Source organism: Ranitomeya variabilis, chromosome 5, assembly GCF_051348905.1.
Source record: "Ranitomeya variabilis isolate aRanVar5 chromosome 5, aRanVar5.hap1, whole genome shotgun sequence".
In the NCBI taxonomy this organism is placed as follows: domain Eukaryota; kingdom Metazoa; phylum Chordata; class Amphibia; order Anura; family Dendrobatidae; genus Ranitomeya; species Ranitomeya variabilis.
The window spans coordinates 69516022-69530733 of NC_135236.1; the positions used below are offsets into that span (position 1 = coordinate 69516022).

At 53.3% G+C, this 14712-nt stretch overlaps 2 protein-coding genes across 2 annotated transcripts in view; one reads left to right on the forward strand and one right to left on the reverse strand.

Moving 5' to 3' along the window:
• Positions 1–9772, reverse strand: REEP4 (receptor accessory protein 4). Its single transcript, XM_077262144.1, has 8 exons — positions 9600–9772; positions 7586–7658; positions 7047–7123; positions 5770–5890; positions 4737–4850; positions 4386–4515; positions 3746–3906; positions 1–2824 (listed from the first exon to the last, which is right to left on the reverse strand). The coding sequence occupies exons 1-8, from the start codon at positions 9629–9631 to the stop codon at positions 2759–2761; spliced, it is 774 nt and encodes a 257-aa protein (XP_077118259.1). The 5' UTR covers positions 9632–9772; the 3' UTR covers positions 1–2758.
• Positions 9773–9808: 36 nt separating this feature from the next.
• The window catches only part of SFTPC (surfactant protein C), a 31415-nt gene continuing 26511 nt past the window's right edge, over positions 9809–14712 (forward strand). The window contains exons 1-2 of the mRNA XM_077262145.1: positions 9809–9935; positions 13691–13753. The gene's annotated coding sequence lies outside the window, so the exon portion shown is untranslated. The remainder of the gene's footprint in view (positions 9936–13690; positions 13754–14712) is intronic.

Here is a 14712-nt window from a genome sequence, read left to right on the forward strand (position 1 = left end):
TAGGCAAAAACAAAAGTTTAATTTTCTGAGATATAAAAAAAAAAAAAAAAAACACAGGACAGACAAGCAAATATATAAAAGAGGTGAGAGCCATGAGGCACTGGAGGTGAGGTCCCTGGAGATCTGAGGGCAGGCACGCGACATAAGGACACTTTGTTCGGTGGAGGACATTGGCACTTGTTAAAAATAATAAAATACAAATCCTCCGTGTTTCCCAGCAGTGGAGTTGCTCTTCGGGCCCCATAACGAGTCCTGTTAGAGCCGACATGTGACAAAGCCGCGTTGTGTCGTCTCCGGACAAAGACCAAGTGCAGACATATCTACCCACGAGCGCCACCCCGAGCCCCCCGCCAGTGAGTGTCATCGGCTATAGGTCCTACATGGCTACGACAGCCGGGTGACCACCAATATGGCCTACGGCGCGGCCAACGTAAGACATTAAAGGGGCGCTCCAGGCAAATCCCTAGAGGCCGCTGCATGGAGGCTCTTTGGTAGTGTCTTAGTCCTTGTACCTCGCTCTGCCTCCGCACGCCATCACTTTATGACGTGGACGACCCGAGGACGCATGTGCTGGAGATCCTGCTGGTTTTTGGTCTTCAGTGTAAGACGATGGCTCGGAGGATTTCTCCAAGACGACGACGCATTCGTTCAAGACATCAAGGCACAAAATACTTAAGGCGGTTTCCCTTGTTCCCCACTTCTAATTTTGACAGGCAAAAGCTGCATAAAAGGACAAGATTTCTGTATCTGTGCGGACCCCCATTGTTCCAGAGGCTCTGGGTGGTCACTCTCCATTATAGAGGACGGGCACAGTTATCGCCCATCTACCACAATGGGGCGCCTTCACCCATATTTATGGGGGCGCATTACAGACCCCACACCAGGATCTCAGTGTAGAAGCCATATGCAAATCAGCCATGAGGTGCAAGGGGGCGTGTGAATGCGCTTTACAGATGCTGCTCATGTGCATTGCCACTCCCCCAGTGCACAGCCAGCCCGATTTGCATATTGCTTCTGAGCTAAATATCTCATGACTGGCACATCCGATCTTTACAAAAGGTATCAGTATGCGGAGGGGGCTACAAATGCAACATCTGGGCATGGGGGTCCTCGCACCCGCCCTGCAGACTGTGACTGAGCTATATAATTAGACATCATATAATGCGACGCCTTAATATTTACCCTGCATTTCTCTAAATCAGAGATACACTTCAAGGGGGAAAAAAAAAAAAAAACATGGCTGCTTTCTTAAATAAATTGCACCTCTCTTGCCTATGAGGGGCGACACACTTTTTTCTTTCTTTCTTTATAATCCACGATCCACTTCTGCCATTAAAAACTGCCCCGCTGCCTGTGTTGTTTTTTTCCCCCTAGTGGCCGCTTTTGTTATTGCAGCTTAGACGTGGTTTGTTTGTTTTTTTTCAATCCATACAACGGTTATAAAAGTTTTTGTTTGGCATGAAAACATTTTACAAGAGGTAAAAATCAGATTTTATGCATCGTTCCTAACGAGCGAAGAGCAAACGTGCTGGGATAAGGTGTTATCTGAGCATGCTGGGTGCTATCGGTGTCTTCGGCGTGCTCCAATAATGTGTTTGAGTCCCTGCGGCTGCATGTCTCACGGCTGTTACACAATCCCTGCATGTGTTGCAGAGCCACAGGGACTCGAACATATATTACTCCAGCATGCCAAACTCACTCGGTTAGCACCAAAGCATGCTGAGATAACACCTTATCCCAGCACGCTCGCTCATCACTACTCCTGACCCTATTGATTATTTCCTCATCATCGATAAAAACACATTACCCTTTAATCTCAATAATCTTAATGAATAGAAGTAAAAAGAACAGACTTAATAAGCTAAAATAAATTAGTGCATCGTCTGTGCAAAGTCTGACTATGTGAATGCCAGGCCATCACCCAGCGGGCACAATGGTGGGCACTGGTCAGTAACCTACGATCCGGTCTGTGCCATAAAGAGAAAACGCCTTTAAAGGGGTCTCTCCGGTGCCGCTCACTTCTGCAACAGATGACAAAGGCGTTATGTCTGCCCATACCCACCGGGACGCGTGCACCGCCGTCAGGCATGACGTGACCAGTCGTGAACAGTACCGGACCGACCCTTTACGGCAGGATCTGAATTAGGCATATGATCGCGAGATTGCACTATACCGCAGCGGTGATGTGTAACAGTGACATACACCGGACATAACTACCTAGGGGCTGTATACATATATACTGCTGTCTGTGGTCACTTACATACAGACAGGAGGCACAGAGGCGCCGCCCCGTCTCCCGGGGGTACGCCTGTGCCCAAAGATCAGGCAGGTACCTGTGCAGGAACCATGGCCGCAACCAGAACAAACAAACAAACAAAAAAAGACACCATATGGGTAAGAAAAGGATTAAAGTCCTGAGTCCAGAGGACGACACTCCGGACCCTCAAGAGTTGATGGCCAATATGGACGCCTGGATTAAGAGAAGTAGGCAGCCAGGATTGTCTAACCAACCTGTGTACATACTGAGCGTCCGGCCCAGACATGATGGGGGTCTTGTGGTGACCACAGGAGAGCGTAGTGCAGACTGCAGCCCCCTGACATATATACTTACAGACACATAGTATTTACACAATCAGAGACGAGCTGTGAAGCCACAATCCATAAGGCACAGCCAGCGTGAACATATAATGAGGTCTAAAATTCAGTGTATTCAGCTTTGTAGGCGCCAGGACGTGTCGGCCATCGCGGCCCCCCGGCTTCACATTTCTGATTCAGACTGCACCACCTTCTTCTTTGCTCGGGATTTGCTGCTCCGGACAGAGGCCTGTAAGGAGAGGAGAAGTGGTGAGGATGGATGCCATGTCAGTGCTGTGGAATCACCCACCGGTGCGGACGCCATGGGTGCTGCTGAATGACTCACCAGTGCGGATATCATGGGTGCTGCTGAATGACCCACCAGTACAGACGCCATGGGTGCTGCTGAATGACCCACCAGTGCGGACGCCATGGGTGCTTCGGAATCACCCACCGATGCGGATGTCATGGGTGCTGCTGAATGACCCACCAGTGCGGATGTCATGGGTGCTGCTGAATGACCCACCAGTGCGGACGCCATGGGTGCTGCTGAATGACCCACCAGTGCGGACGCCATGGGTGCTGCTGAATGACCCACCAGTGCGGACGCCATGGGTGCTTCGGAATCACCCACCAGTGCGGACGCCATGGGTGCTGCTGAATGACCCACCAGTGCGGACGCCATGGGTGCTGCTGAATGACCCACCAGTGCGGACGCCATGGGTGCTTCGGAATCACCCACCAGTGCGGACGCCATGGGTGCTGCTGAATGACCCACCAGTGCGGACGCCATGGGTGCTGCTGAATGACCCACCAGTGCGGACGCCATGGGTGCTTCGGAATCACCCACCAGTGCGGACGCCATGGGTGCTGCTGAATGACCCACCAGTGCGGACGCCATGGGTGCTGCTAAATCACCCCCTTTACTGACATATGCCGGCCCCGATTTTGAGGTGGTATTGCACAAACGAAAAACAATTCTGGAACTGGACTTTTTCTTTGCAATTTCACCAAAATTGGAATTTTTTCCCCGCTTTTCAGTGCATCACATGATAAAATGAATGGTGCCATTTGAATGGTGCCATTTGAAAAGTACAACTCGTTCTGAAAAAATCCCGCCCTCATACGTGTGATAATTTCCCTACGCCGCCAGGTCGGGATTAACCCTCACCTCTCTGCTTAGCGTCTTCTTCTTAGACACCCTCAGACTCTGGCTCCTCTGCATGGGTTTGGGTGGTAGACCCCCTCTGGTTCTTGCCGACGTCCGGCTTTCATTGTCGGACCACCTTTCATCCATGGAGTCACTGTCGACTTGGGACTGAGTTGTGTAACCTGGGGGAGAAGGGTTTGCAGACATTATACGGGTTGTCCACCTTTGGAGACAATAATGTTTTTCCTTAATCCATGTATTTGGGGCTAAAAAAAAAAACCAAACAAGCCCTAATTTTAGCAACTGGGTTTAATGAAACATTTTGCACAGTTTTGCTTTTACAGCGTATTTGTTTCCCGTCACATTAACTTTAATGTTGTCTGTGGTCATATATCAGCTGAGAGGAGCTCAGAAACAGGCAGATACAAGCAATACAAGCTCCCTGTCAGACCGTCATAGCGAGTTGACTGATGGAGTCTCAGCTCATTCTGCAGCCGGCAAGAAACAGTAACATGGAGGATGTAGAAGGCAAACGGTGCAAAAAAGATTAAAGAAACAAACCAGCAAAAATTATTTTTAGCCCCCAAATAAATTGTCCCCTTTAGGCAGAATAAAACCCCCAAACATTTATACATTACAAAAAAAAAAAACAACAACTCACCAATAGGGCGGCGATGAAGCTCAGCATCAGGGTACAGGGGATCTCTGTAGTGTATGGGGGCGTCATCTGGGAGATCCCTCAGATCCTGCATGCTGAAGCTGCGGAGTCGTCCGACCAGCGCGCCTTGTCCCTACAGAGACCAAACCATATATATTATACAGACATTCATTCCGTGTTCCTGACACGTGCCCCTCTGTAGTGCCAGAGCTGAGATGGAACCATCGGTCCCGGATTCCCTGCACAGGTGCGGGGGGGGAGAGAGACATTTCCAGCTCCGTGTAATACTGAAGCTTCCTCCGCTGTACACACTTATGGCACGCCATAGAACACATTTCCCACCAGTGTCGGTACCTTGGTGGCGGCTTGTACGGCCGCGGTAGCCGCTATGTTCAGACCTTTCCGCCCGAGCGTGACCACCGACTCGTAGCTCCGCTCCTTGGCCTGCACAATGTAGGAGTCTATTTCCTGGTGGAAGAAATAAGATGTGGGTCAGACGAGCAGCAAGGAGGCGCCGGGAGGCCATACCGAGGGATTCACCGCACAGACTCTGCCGGCAGCTGCTCTCTGAGGTAAGAAACAGGTCAGGACAGACGCAGCTTGGGGAATCCAATGGCCGCCTCAGGGCAGATAGTGACGACGGAGGCCGGGAACACATCATAGTAACCGGGCGGCAAGAGCTACAGGAACTACAACTACCAACATGCCCAGACAACCAACACTAGCTACGCTGGGAATAGTGGGAAAATCAATGGGAAAGAAAAATAAGAGTAATTATCTCGCCCTCCCTCACTCATGCAACCAGCGCCCCTCGCCCATGAAACCAGTAACCCCCCAAGTAACCAGCGCTGCCCCTCCATCCCCACCATTTAACCAGCACTCCCCCCTCCACCGTGTGACCGGCACTCCCCCCTCCACCGTGTGACCGGCGCTCCCCCCTCCACTGTGTTACAGCATATCTGCTGAACTCCGATAGAAGAGTCTGGAATTCCTGACAATATGAAGACAAGTGTAAGATACATTTGCTGTTCAGAAATGCGGGAAGCCGGGAGCTGCCTGTGTGGGAGCAGTGATGGCGGAGCAGTGACGGCGGAGCAGTGACGGCGGAGCAGTGACGGCGGAGCAGTGACGGCGGAGCAGTGACGGCGGAGCAGTGACGGCGGAGCAGTGACGGCGGAGCAGTGACGCTTGCTCCTCACTGCTAACCCGAGCCCTCACCCCGCTATACATCAGGGATTATCAGAGACAAGACCCCCCCCATCCTGTATGTGCCGGATAATGCATAGGATTGCTCCTAATCTCTGTGCGCAGCACACGCCCTACAAATCTCCTGCGGTGCCTCAGTGCCAGGACACAGGAATGGAGACACACATACAGTATTCGGTACCTTTTCCCGCAGGGACAGCACAGGATGCACACACTTCCTGTACAGTAGGCTGGCGCCTCGTGTGTACGGGGACAGCAGCCACACCACAAAGGCCATCTTAATCTCATAGTAAAATGGAAACCTGTCCGGGGAAAAAAAAAAAAAAAAAAAAAAAAGCAAGAATGAGTGAAAAGAGCAGCACAAGAACAGCGGGGGATGGTCAGTTATAGGGATTATCTGGTCTCAGTAGAAGAGCCTGCAGGCACAGTGTGACCGCAGACTGCTGAATCCTGACAGTGTGCGGTCACGTGCCGACTAGTCTCAATAGTAGAGAGTTGAGTGCAGGAGACTAGTTGGCACACGACCACCCAGCCTCCTGCACACAGAATCATGACAGTCTGCACATTGCACTCTCACAATTTAGCGGTCTGCAGTCACTCTTCTGAGACTGGAGAACCGTTAAAAGTGTAAATCGCTGAGGTTGCCCCCTGCTGGGACCCACACTGATGCAGAGAACAGCTGGGGGCCGTGTCGGACCACCATTCCTATAGGGTATGACTGGAGCAGTGGTTGCACATCCTCGCTCCTGCTCACACATAGAACTATACGCCGTCCAGTCTCAGAATCAGAGGGGCTCCCACTGGTCAATAGGGAAATCATACATCTCTCACCAACCCAGTGGAGAAGCGATACAACCCCTTTAATCACCGTATTTCCTATGCTTTATTTAAAAATGAAGACCAGCAGATAACGTATGACAAGGTCATCATCAGGGGGCTGGTCATACGGCAATCTTTTGTTAAAAAAAAACAAAAAACAAAAAAAAAAACACACCAATCCCTTAAAGAGCAGGTGTCACCAAGTCAAAAGTGATCAGGTTTTTACACTTCTCAATGCTCCTCCAAGTGATCAGTTATTTGTTTGTTTTTAAACCCACAATGTGTGGCAGAGATATGGGCCTTTTTATTAAGTGCTAATTTTTGTCTTTACAAGGGGGCGTGGCTCACAGGATCCTCTGGGGCGTGGCTCACAGGATCCTCTGGGGCGTGGCTCACAGGATCCTCTGCATAGTTACAGGTTCCCCACGAAATCTTGGCGATCGCTGTTTGGGACCTGAACAGGCAGCTGTACCTCAAGCCCCATTAGTATGCAGACCCTCTTGGACCACCAAAATAGCAGGGACCTAATAAATAATTTCGGAGGTAGGGAGGACTCCTCATGGGTTCCAAACTAAAGTCATGGAATTCAGTAATATGTCTCCAAGATGGAGAGTCTCTATAAGTTCTTAGAGCCCTTACCAGGAGAGGAAAATGTCTGTGAAGGTTTCTACTGTCATGAAGAGAGCGAAGACGATCCAGTACATCATCCATCGCACCTGAGAAGACAAGAAGGTGAACGTCAGCCATTTGCAATGTGCTGGGCAGTGCGGTGCAGTTATGGAAGTATGCGGAATGAAGAGGAAGTCCACGATGCAGCTGATACCAGACTTTCTCTTCATGTTCAATATGTACGAAGACGGAGACAGTGACGCCAGTGCTGATTGGGCTCCGGCGTCACAATACGGAATGTGAGAGCAGGTGACGACATTGTGGGAACAGCCCGACATGGGAGCGGAGTATAAGCTTTATTATTTTATCAAGGCCAAGCGAGGGGTGTGAGAAGATGTCCAAGTAGTGGACAACTCTAAAGGTGTCATTCAAAATTTAACATGAAACAAACCCTCATATGGCTGTCGACGGAAAAAAATAAATAATTTAAAAAAAAGTTATTGGTTTTGGAAAAAAAAATTAAAATTGCACGGCTCCATGTCTCAGCCTTTTGTTATAGGGATACTTACGTATTCTCGGACATTCTTGGTTTTCACAGCTTTGTATGATGAGTAGGCGGGATACAGCAGCCCAAAGACAAGCCTAAGGAGAGAAGTAAAAAGACGTCTTACATGTGCCACCCACAACGCCAAGCATCGCCCCGAGGAGGGGCCGACACAGCCCCCGTCCTGTATACAGAGTACACAGGGAGAATTTACAAGCTGCCGCACACGCCCGGGACGACGCTGCACAACAGAGGCTAATCCCGTGCCAGCATTAGTCAGACTGTGTACAAGCCTGGCAGCTGCCTACACGGCCCGGAGACCAGTGCCCCCTGCATTCTGCGCCCCTGGACCCTCATTTACATGCATATATGATGGGAAAGATGGAAAGTTACATAGAAAAGGATAAGGCTGTGTCCATGAAGGGGAGAGGGGTATAGAAATCACTGTTTTCAGAAAATTGAAGGGAAAAAAAGGCATCAAGTGAACACAGCCTAAGGAATAGTAAGACCACAAGTCTGCAGTACCACTCATGGCCACTACACCATGTCTGGCACTGTGCCGCCTCAATCAGCTGATCGGTAGCGGGGTCTGCTCAGACCACCATGCTTCTGAATATATGTCCTCAGTGATAAAGTCCTGGGAAAACCCTTTAAGATGAACACCACTTGTGGCCGTAACACAGGCAGTAAAATACAGCCCCTACGTGGCAGTGTGAATAGGCCTTTAAACTGGCCATGGACTAGATTCTCTGGATGGACGAAAGATAACAAATGTTGACACAAAGACAGGTCTCTGTAGAAAAGTTTGGGGTTGTCCTTGAAAAGTGCCGGGTGACAGATCTACACCCCACTATTGGGGGCGCAAGTCACACCCCAGAAAAGGGGGATCAGGGATTTCTAGTTTTAACCTCAGGCATCCAAAATGGCAACCGTCGCTGCATCACTAACTAGAAGGGGCGCAAGAAATCAACAATGTGAGCCGGACTTCCCCTTTAAGGGAAATGTTTTACAGAGCAAATAAAAAGTAATTATAAAAGTAAAGCGAGGGCTAATAACACTAAAGGAGTAAAAGTGTGATGCCTTCTGGGTAATGAGGCAGCTGCCATGTGACCGGCTCATACCAGCGAGGACGGCGCAGGCAGCGGCACGTTACGGGCACACCCAAAGACACAAAGCCCTGCTCATCACCATGGATCCCGAGCATGTCACCTGCCGAGTGATCGGCTCCCACGTGTATGACCCAGTCTGTGCAGCCTGCGGACCCTCGCCCATCAGGAGCACTTATGGTGGAGAAGCACTTTAGTTACAGCTTTATATAAGCCGCTGCCGTCCTCAGGGCTGGGAAGCCTGTTAGTTAAAGGGATTTTCAGGGAAAACCTATATTTAGGTGTAGGGGATTGCAGAGGATTATGAGCCGCCGCACCCGGCACAGCGCTCATTGTCAGGGGGCAAGAAACACCCTCAATGCATCTTCCCCGGACCCCGATAAGTTATAGTTTCCCGCCACAGCAGGTATCACATGATCCGGCAGTGCTTCTTCTGATTGGCCAAGAAGCATCATGTGACACGACGGTGTAGGACGCCCCAGCCCCCTATGTAACTAAGGTGACAATGCCACCGATCTGCCGGCTGGAGCTGACAGGGGGGTCTGGAGGCTCCGTGCCCCATCACTATTTACAAGGCGCTGCGCCATACCTTTATAGTGACCAAGTCAGGTACTGCAGCCTCAGTGACCACTGACAGGACACATGGGAAGGGGTCCAGACCCTACAGTGCCCCATAGATGGGGGTCCCAGCATAAAACAGAGGAGGGGGGGGGGCTTAACCCTTAGGTACCATCTCCCTGTATGAGGAGGGGGAGACTCAGCTTCAACAGCTCCCACAATACCGTATCTGCCCACATAATAGGCACAACTGCCATTCAGGAGAGCAGGAAAGCTGGGTGCCAGCCGCTGTGACAGCCTTACAGGTCAGGGAATGCTGGGACTTGTAGTTCCAAAGCCTGTCTAGGTGTATACTGATGAGAGGGGGATACTCACACCACCGTCCGGGAGATAATCCAAGACACCATCCTCCTCGCCGTCAGCCGCTCCGGGGCTCTCTGCACTTCCGCTTCCGGTCTGTGTGGCAGCAGCGACTCAAAACTTGGAAGAAAACAAGGTTAAGCCAATCAGGAGGAGGAGTGGGCGTGTCTGTAACGCCTACTGCAGAGTCACCATGGAGACGCATCGTGGGTTACTGATTGATAGACTGTCGGTTGGCGCTGGCAGATCGGTCAGTGGCAGGACGGACTGTACCACTGCACAGGGGACGTCATAGGACATAGATAGTGTCTGCTGAGGGGCAGTGACCGTCATCATGTCCGAGGTTTATTGGTTCGTCCTCTAAATCCTGGAAATCCAGTAATAACCAATCCCTGGTCCTCTGATGCCCCCTGTCCCTGACATGCAGCGCTCTGATGCCCCCTGTCCCTGACATGCAGCGCTCTGATGCCCCCTGTCCCTGACATGCAGCGCTCTGATGCCCCCTGTCCCTGACATGCAGCGCTCTTATGCCCCCTGTCCCTGACATGCAGCGCTCTGATGCCCCCTGTCCCTGACATGCAGCGCCCTGATGCCCCCTGTCCCTGCATGCAGCGCTCTGATGCCCCCTGTCCCTGACATGCAGCGCTCTGATGCCCCCTGTTCCTGACATGCAGCGCTCTGATGCCCCCTGTCCCTGACATGCAGCGCTCTGATGCCCCCTGTCCCTGACATGCAGCGCTCTTATTCCCCCTGTCCCTGACATGCAGCGCTCTGATGCCCCCTGTCCCTGACATGCAGCGCTCTGATGCCCCCTGTCCCTGACATGCAGCGCTCTGATGCCCCCTGTCCCTGACATGCAGCGCTCTTATGCCCCCTGTCCCTGACATGCAGCGCCCTGATGCCCCCTGTCCCTGACATGCAGCGCCCTGATGCCCCCTGTCCCTGACATGCAGCGCTCTGACGCCCCCTGTCCCTGACATGCAGCGCTCTGATGCCCCCTGTCCCTGACATGCAGCGCTCTGATGCCCCCTGTCCCTGACATGCAGCGCTCTGATGCCCCCTGTCCCTGACATGCAGCACCCTGATGCCCCCTGTCCCTGACATGCAGCGCTCTGATGCCCCCTGTCCCTGACATGCAGCGCTCTGATGCCCCCTGTCCCTGACATGCAGCACCCTGATGCCCCCTGTACCTGACATGCAGCGCTCTGATGCCCCCTGTCCCTGACATGCAGCGCTCTGATGCCCCCTGTCCCTGGCATGCAGCGCTCTGATGCCCCCTGTCCCTGGCATGCAGCGCTCTGATGCCCCCTGTCCCTGACATGCAGCGCTCTGATGCCCCCTGTCCCTGCATGCAGCGCTCTGATGCCCCTGTACCTGACATGCAGCGCTCTGATGCCCCCTGTTCCTGACATGCAGCGCTCTGATGCCCCCTGTCCCTGACATGCAGCTCTCTGATGCCCCCTGTCCCTGACATGCAGCGCCCTGATGCCCCCTGTCCCTGACATGCAGCGCCCTGATGCCCCTTGTCCCTGACATGCAGCGCGTGATGCCCCCTGTCCCTGGCATGCAGCGCGTGATGCCCCCTGTCCCTGGCATGCAGCGCTCTGATGCCCCCTGTCCCTGGCATGCAGCGCTCTGATGCTCCCTGTTCCTCTGTCCCTGACATGCAGTGCTCTGATGCTCCCTGTCTTTGACATGCAGTGCTCTTATGCCCCCTGTCCCTGCCTGCAGCGCTCTGATGCCTCCTGTACCTCACATGCAGCGCTCTGATGCCTCCTGTACCTGACATGCAGCGCTCTGATGCCCCCTGTCCCTGACATGCAGCGCTCTGATGCCCCCTGTCCCTGACATGCAGCACCCTGATGCCCCCTGTCCCTGACATGAAGCGCCCTGATTCCCCGTCCCTGACCTGCAGCGCTCTGATGCCCCCTGTCCCTGGCATGCAGCGCTCTGATGCCCCCTGTCGCTGACATGCAGCGCCCTGATGCCCCCTGTCCCTGCATGCAGCGCTCTGATGCTCTCTGTCCCTGACATGCAGTGCTCTGATGCCCCCTGTACCTGACATGCAGCGCTCTGATGCCCCCTGTTCCTGACATGCAGCGCTCTGATGCCCCCTGTCCCTGACATGCAGCGCTCTGATGCCCCCTGTCCCTGACATGCAGCGCTCTGATGCCCCCTGTCCCTGACATGCAGCGCTCTGATGCTCCCTGTCCCTGACATGCCGCGCTCTGATGCTCCCTGTTCCTGACATGCAGCGCTCTGATGCCCCCTGTCCCTGACATGCAGCGCTCTGATGCTCCCTTTCTTTGACATGCATTGCTCTTATGCCCCCTGTCCCTGCCTGCAGCGCTCTGATGCCTCCTGTACCTCACATGCAGCGCTCTGATGCCTCCTGTACCTGACATGCAGCGCTCTGATGCCCCCTGTCCCTGACATGCAGCGCTCTGATGCCCCCTGTCCCTGACAGGCAGCGCTCTGATGCCCCCTGTCCCTGACATGCAGCGCCCTGATGCCCCCTGTCCCTGACATGCAGCGCCCTGATGCCCCCTGTCCCTGACATGCAGCGCTCTGATGCCCCCTGTCCCTGGCATGCAGCGCTCTGATGCCCCCTGTCCCTGGCATGCAGCGCTCTGATGCCCCCTGTCCCTGACATGGAGCGCTCTGATGCCCCCTGTACCTGACATGCAGCGCTCTGATGCCCCCTGTTCCTGACATGCAGTGCTCTGATGCCCCCTGTCCCTGACATGCAGCGCTCTGATGCCCCCTGTCCCTGACATGCAGCGCCCTGATGCCTCCTGTCCCTGACATGCAGCGCCCTGATGCCCCCTGTCCCTGCATGCAGCGCTCTGATGCTCTCTGTCCCTGACATGCAGTGCTCTGATGCCCCCTGTACCTGACATGCAGCGCTCTGATGCCCCCTGTTCCTGACATGCAGCGCTCTGATGCCCCCTGTCCCTGACATGCAGCGCCCTGATGCCCCTTGTCCCTGACATGCAGCGCTCTGATGCCCCCTGTCCCTGGCATGCAGCTCTCTGATGCCCCCTGTCCCTGGCATGCAGCGCCCTGATGCCCCCTGTCCCTGACATGCAGCGCCCTGATGCCCCCTGTCCCTGACATGCAGCGCTCTGATGCCCCCTGTCCCTGGCATGCAGCGCTCTGATGCCCCCTGTCCCTGGCATGCAGCGCTCTGATGCCCCCTGTCCCTGACATGCAGCGCTCTGATGCCCCCTGTCCCTGGCATGCAGCGCTCTGATGCCTCCTGTACCTGACATGCAGCGCTCTGATGCCCCCTGTCCCTGACATGCAGCGCTCCGATGCCCCCTGTACCTGACATGCAGCGCTCTGATGCCCCCTGTCCCTGACATGCAGCGCTCTGATGCCCCCTGTCCCTGACATGCAGCGCTCTGATGCCCCCTGTCCCTGACATGCAGCGCACTGATGCCCCCTGTCCCTGACATGCAGCGCTCTGATGCCTCCTGTACCTGACATGCAGCGCTCTGATGCCTCCTGTACCTGACATGCAGCGCTCTGATGCCCCCTGTCCCTGACATGCAGCGCTCTGATGCCCCCTGTTCCTGACATGCAGCGCTCTGATGCCCCCTGTCCCTGACATGCAGCACCCTGATGCCCCCTGTCCCTGACATGCAGCGCTCTGATGCCCCGTCCCTGACATGCAGCGCTCTGATGCCCCCTGTCCCTGCCTGCAGCGCTCTGATGCCCCCTGTCCCTGCCTGCAGCGCTCTGATGCCCCCTGTCCCTGCCTGCAGCGCCCTGATGCCCCCTGTCCCTGACATGCAGCGCTCTGATGCCCCCTGTTCCTGACATGCAGCGCTCTGATGCCCCCTGTCCCTGACATGCAGCACCCTGATGCCCCCTGTCCCTGACATGCAGCGCTCTGATGCCCCCTGTCCCTGACATGCAGCGCTCTGATGCCCCCTGTCCCTGCCTGCAGCGCTCTGATGCCCCCTGTCCCTGCCTGCAGCGCTCTGATGCCCCCTGTCCCTGCCTGCAGCGCCCTGATGCCCCCTATACCTAGGATGTATTAAGAGAAGCATAGAGTCTAGATCACGTGAAATAATTATCCCCCTCTACTCCTCTCTGGTCAGGCTTCATCTGGAATACTGTGTCCAGTTCTGGGAACCACATTTTCGAAAAGACATTGAAAAACTGTAAGCCATAATCATCAACATTAACAGAAATACATATTTGAAATAGATCACTCTGTGTGTAAAGACTATATAATATACAGTGTTTCATTGCAGCCATTTGGTAAATAAAAAAAAAAAGTTTATTTTTTTCACATTAATGTATATTCTGCACCTCATCTTGACTGGAAAAAACCCCCAGAAATGTAGACATTTTTGCACATTTAATAAAAAAGAAAAACTGAAATATCACATGGTCATAAGTATTCAGACCCTTTGTTCAGACACTCATATCTAAGTCACATGCTGTCCATTTCCTCGTGATCCTCCTTGAGATGGTTCTACTCCTTCATTGGAGTCTTGCTGTGTTTAATTAAACTGATAGAAATTGATTTGGAAAGGCATAGTAGCCTCCATAATCCTTAAATGGAAGAAGTTTGGGACCACCAGAAGTCATCCTAGACCTGGCCGTCCAGCCAAACTGAGCAATCGTGGGAGAAGAGCCTTGGTGAGAGAGGTAAAGAAGAACCCCAAGATCACTGTGGCTGAGCTCCAGAGATGCAGTAGAGAGATGGGAGAAAGTCCTACAAAGTCAACTATCACTGCAGCCCTCCACCGGTCGGGCAGAGTGGCCCGACGGAAGCCTCTCCTCAGTGCAAGACATATGAAAGCCCACATAGAGTTTGGTAAAAAAAAACACATGAAGGACCCCCAGACTATGAGGAATAAGATTCTCTGGTCTGATAAGAAGAAGATAGACCTTTTTGGTGATAATTCTACATGGTATGTGTGGAGAAAACCAGGAACTGCTCATCACCTGCCCAATACAATCCCAACAGTAAAACGTGGTGGTGGCAGCATCATGCTATGGGGGTGTTTTTCAGTTGCAGGGACAGGACGACTGGCTGTCATTGAAAGAAACATGAATGTGACTAAGTATAGAGATATCCTGGATGAAAACCTCTTCCTGAGTGCTCTGGACC

Coding starts and splice junctions, on each gene's coding strand:
- REEP4 (XM_077262144.1), bottom strand. CDS start 9,631: ATGGTGTCTTGGATTATCTCCCGGACGGTGGT. Junction 5,891..7,046: donor ACAGACATTTTCCTCTCCTG/GTAAGGGCTCTA, acceptor TTCCCCGGACAG/GTTTCCATTTTACTATGAGA. Junction 4,851..5,769: donor TGCTGTCCCTGCGGGAAAAG/GTACCGAATACT, acceptor TTCTTCCACCAG/GAAATAGACTCCTACATTGT.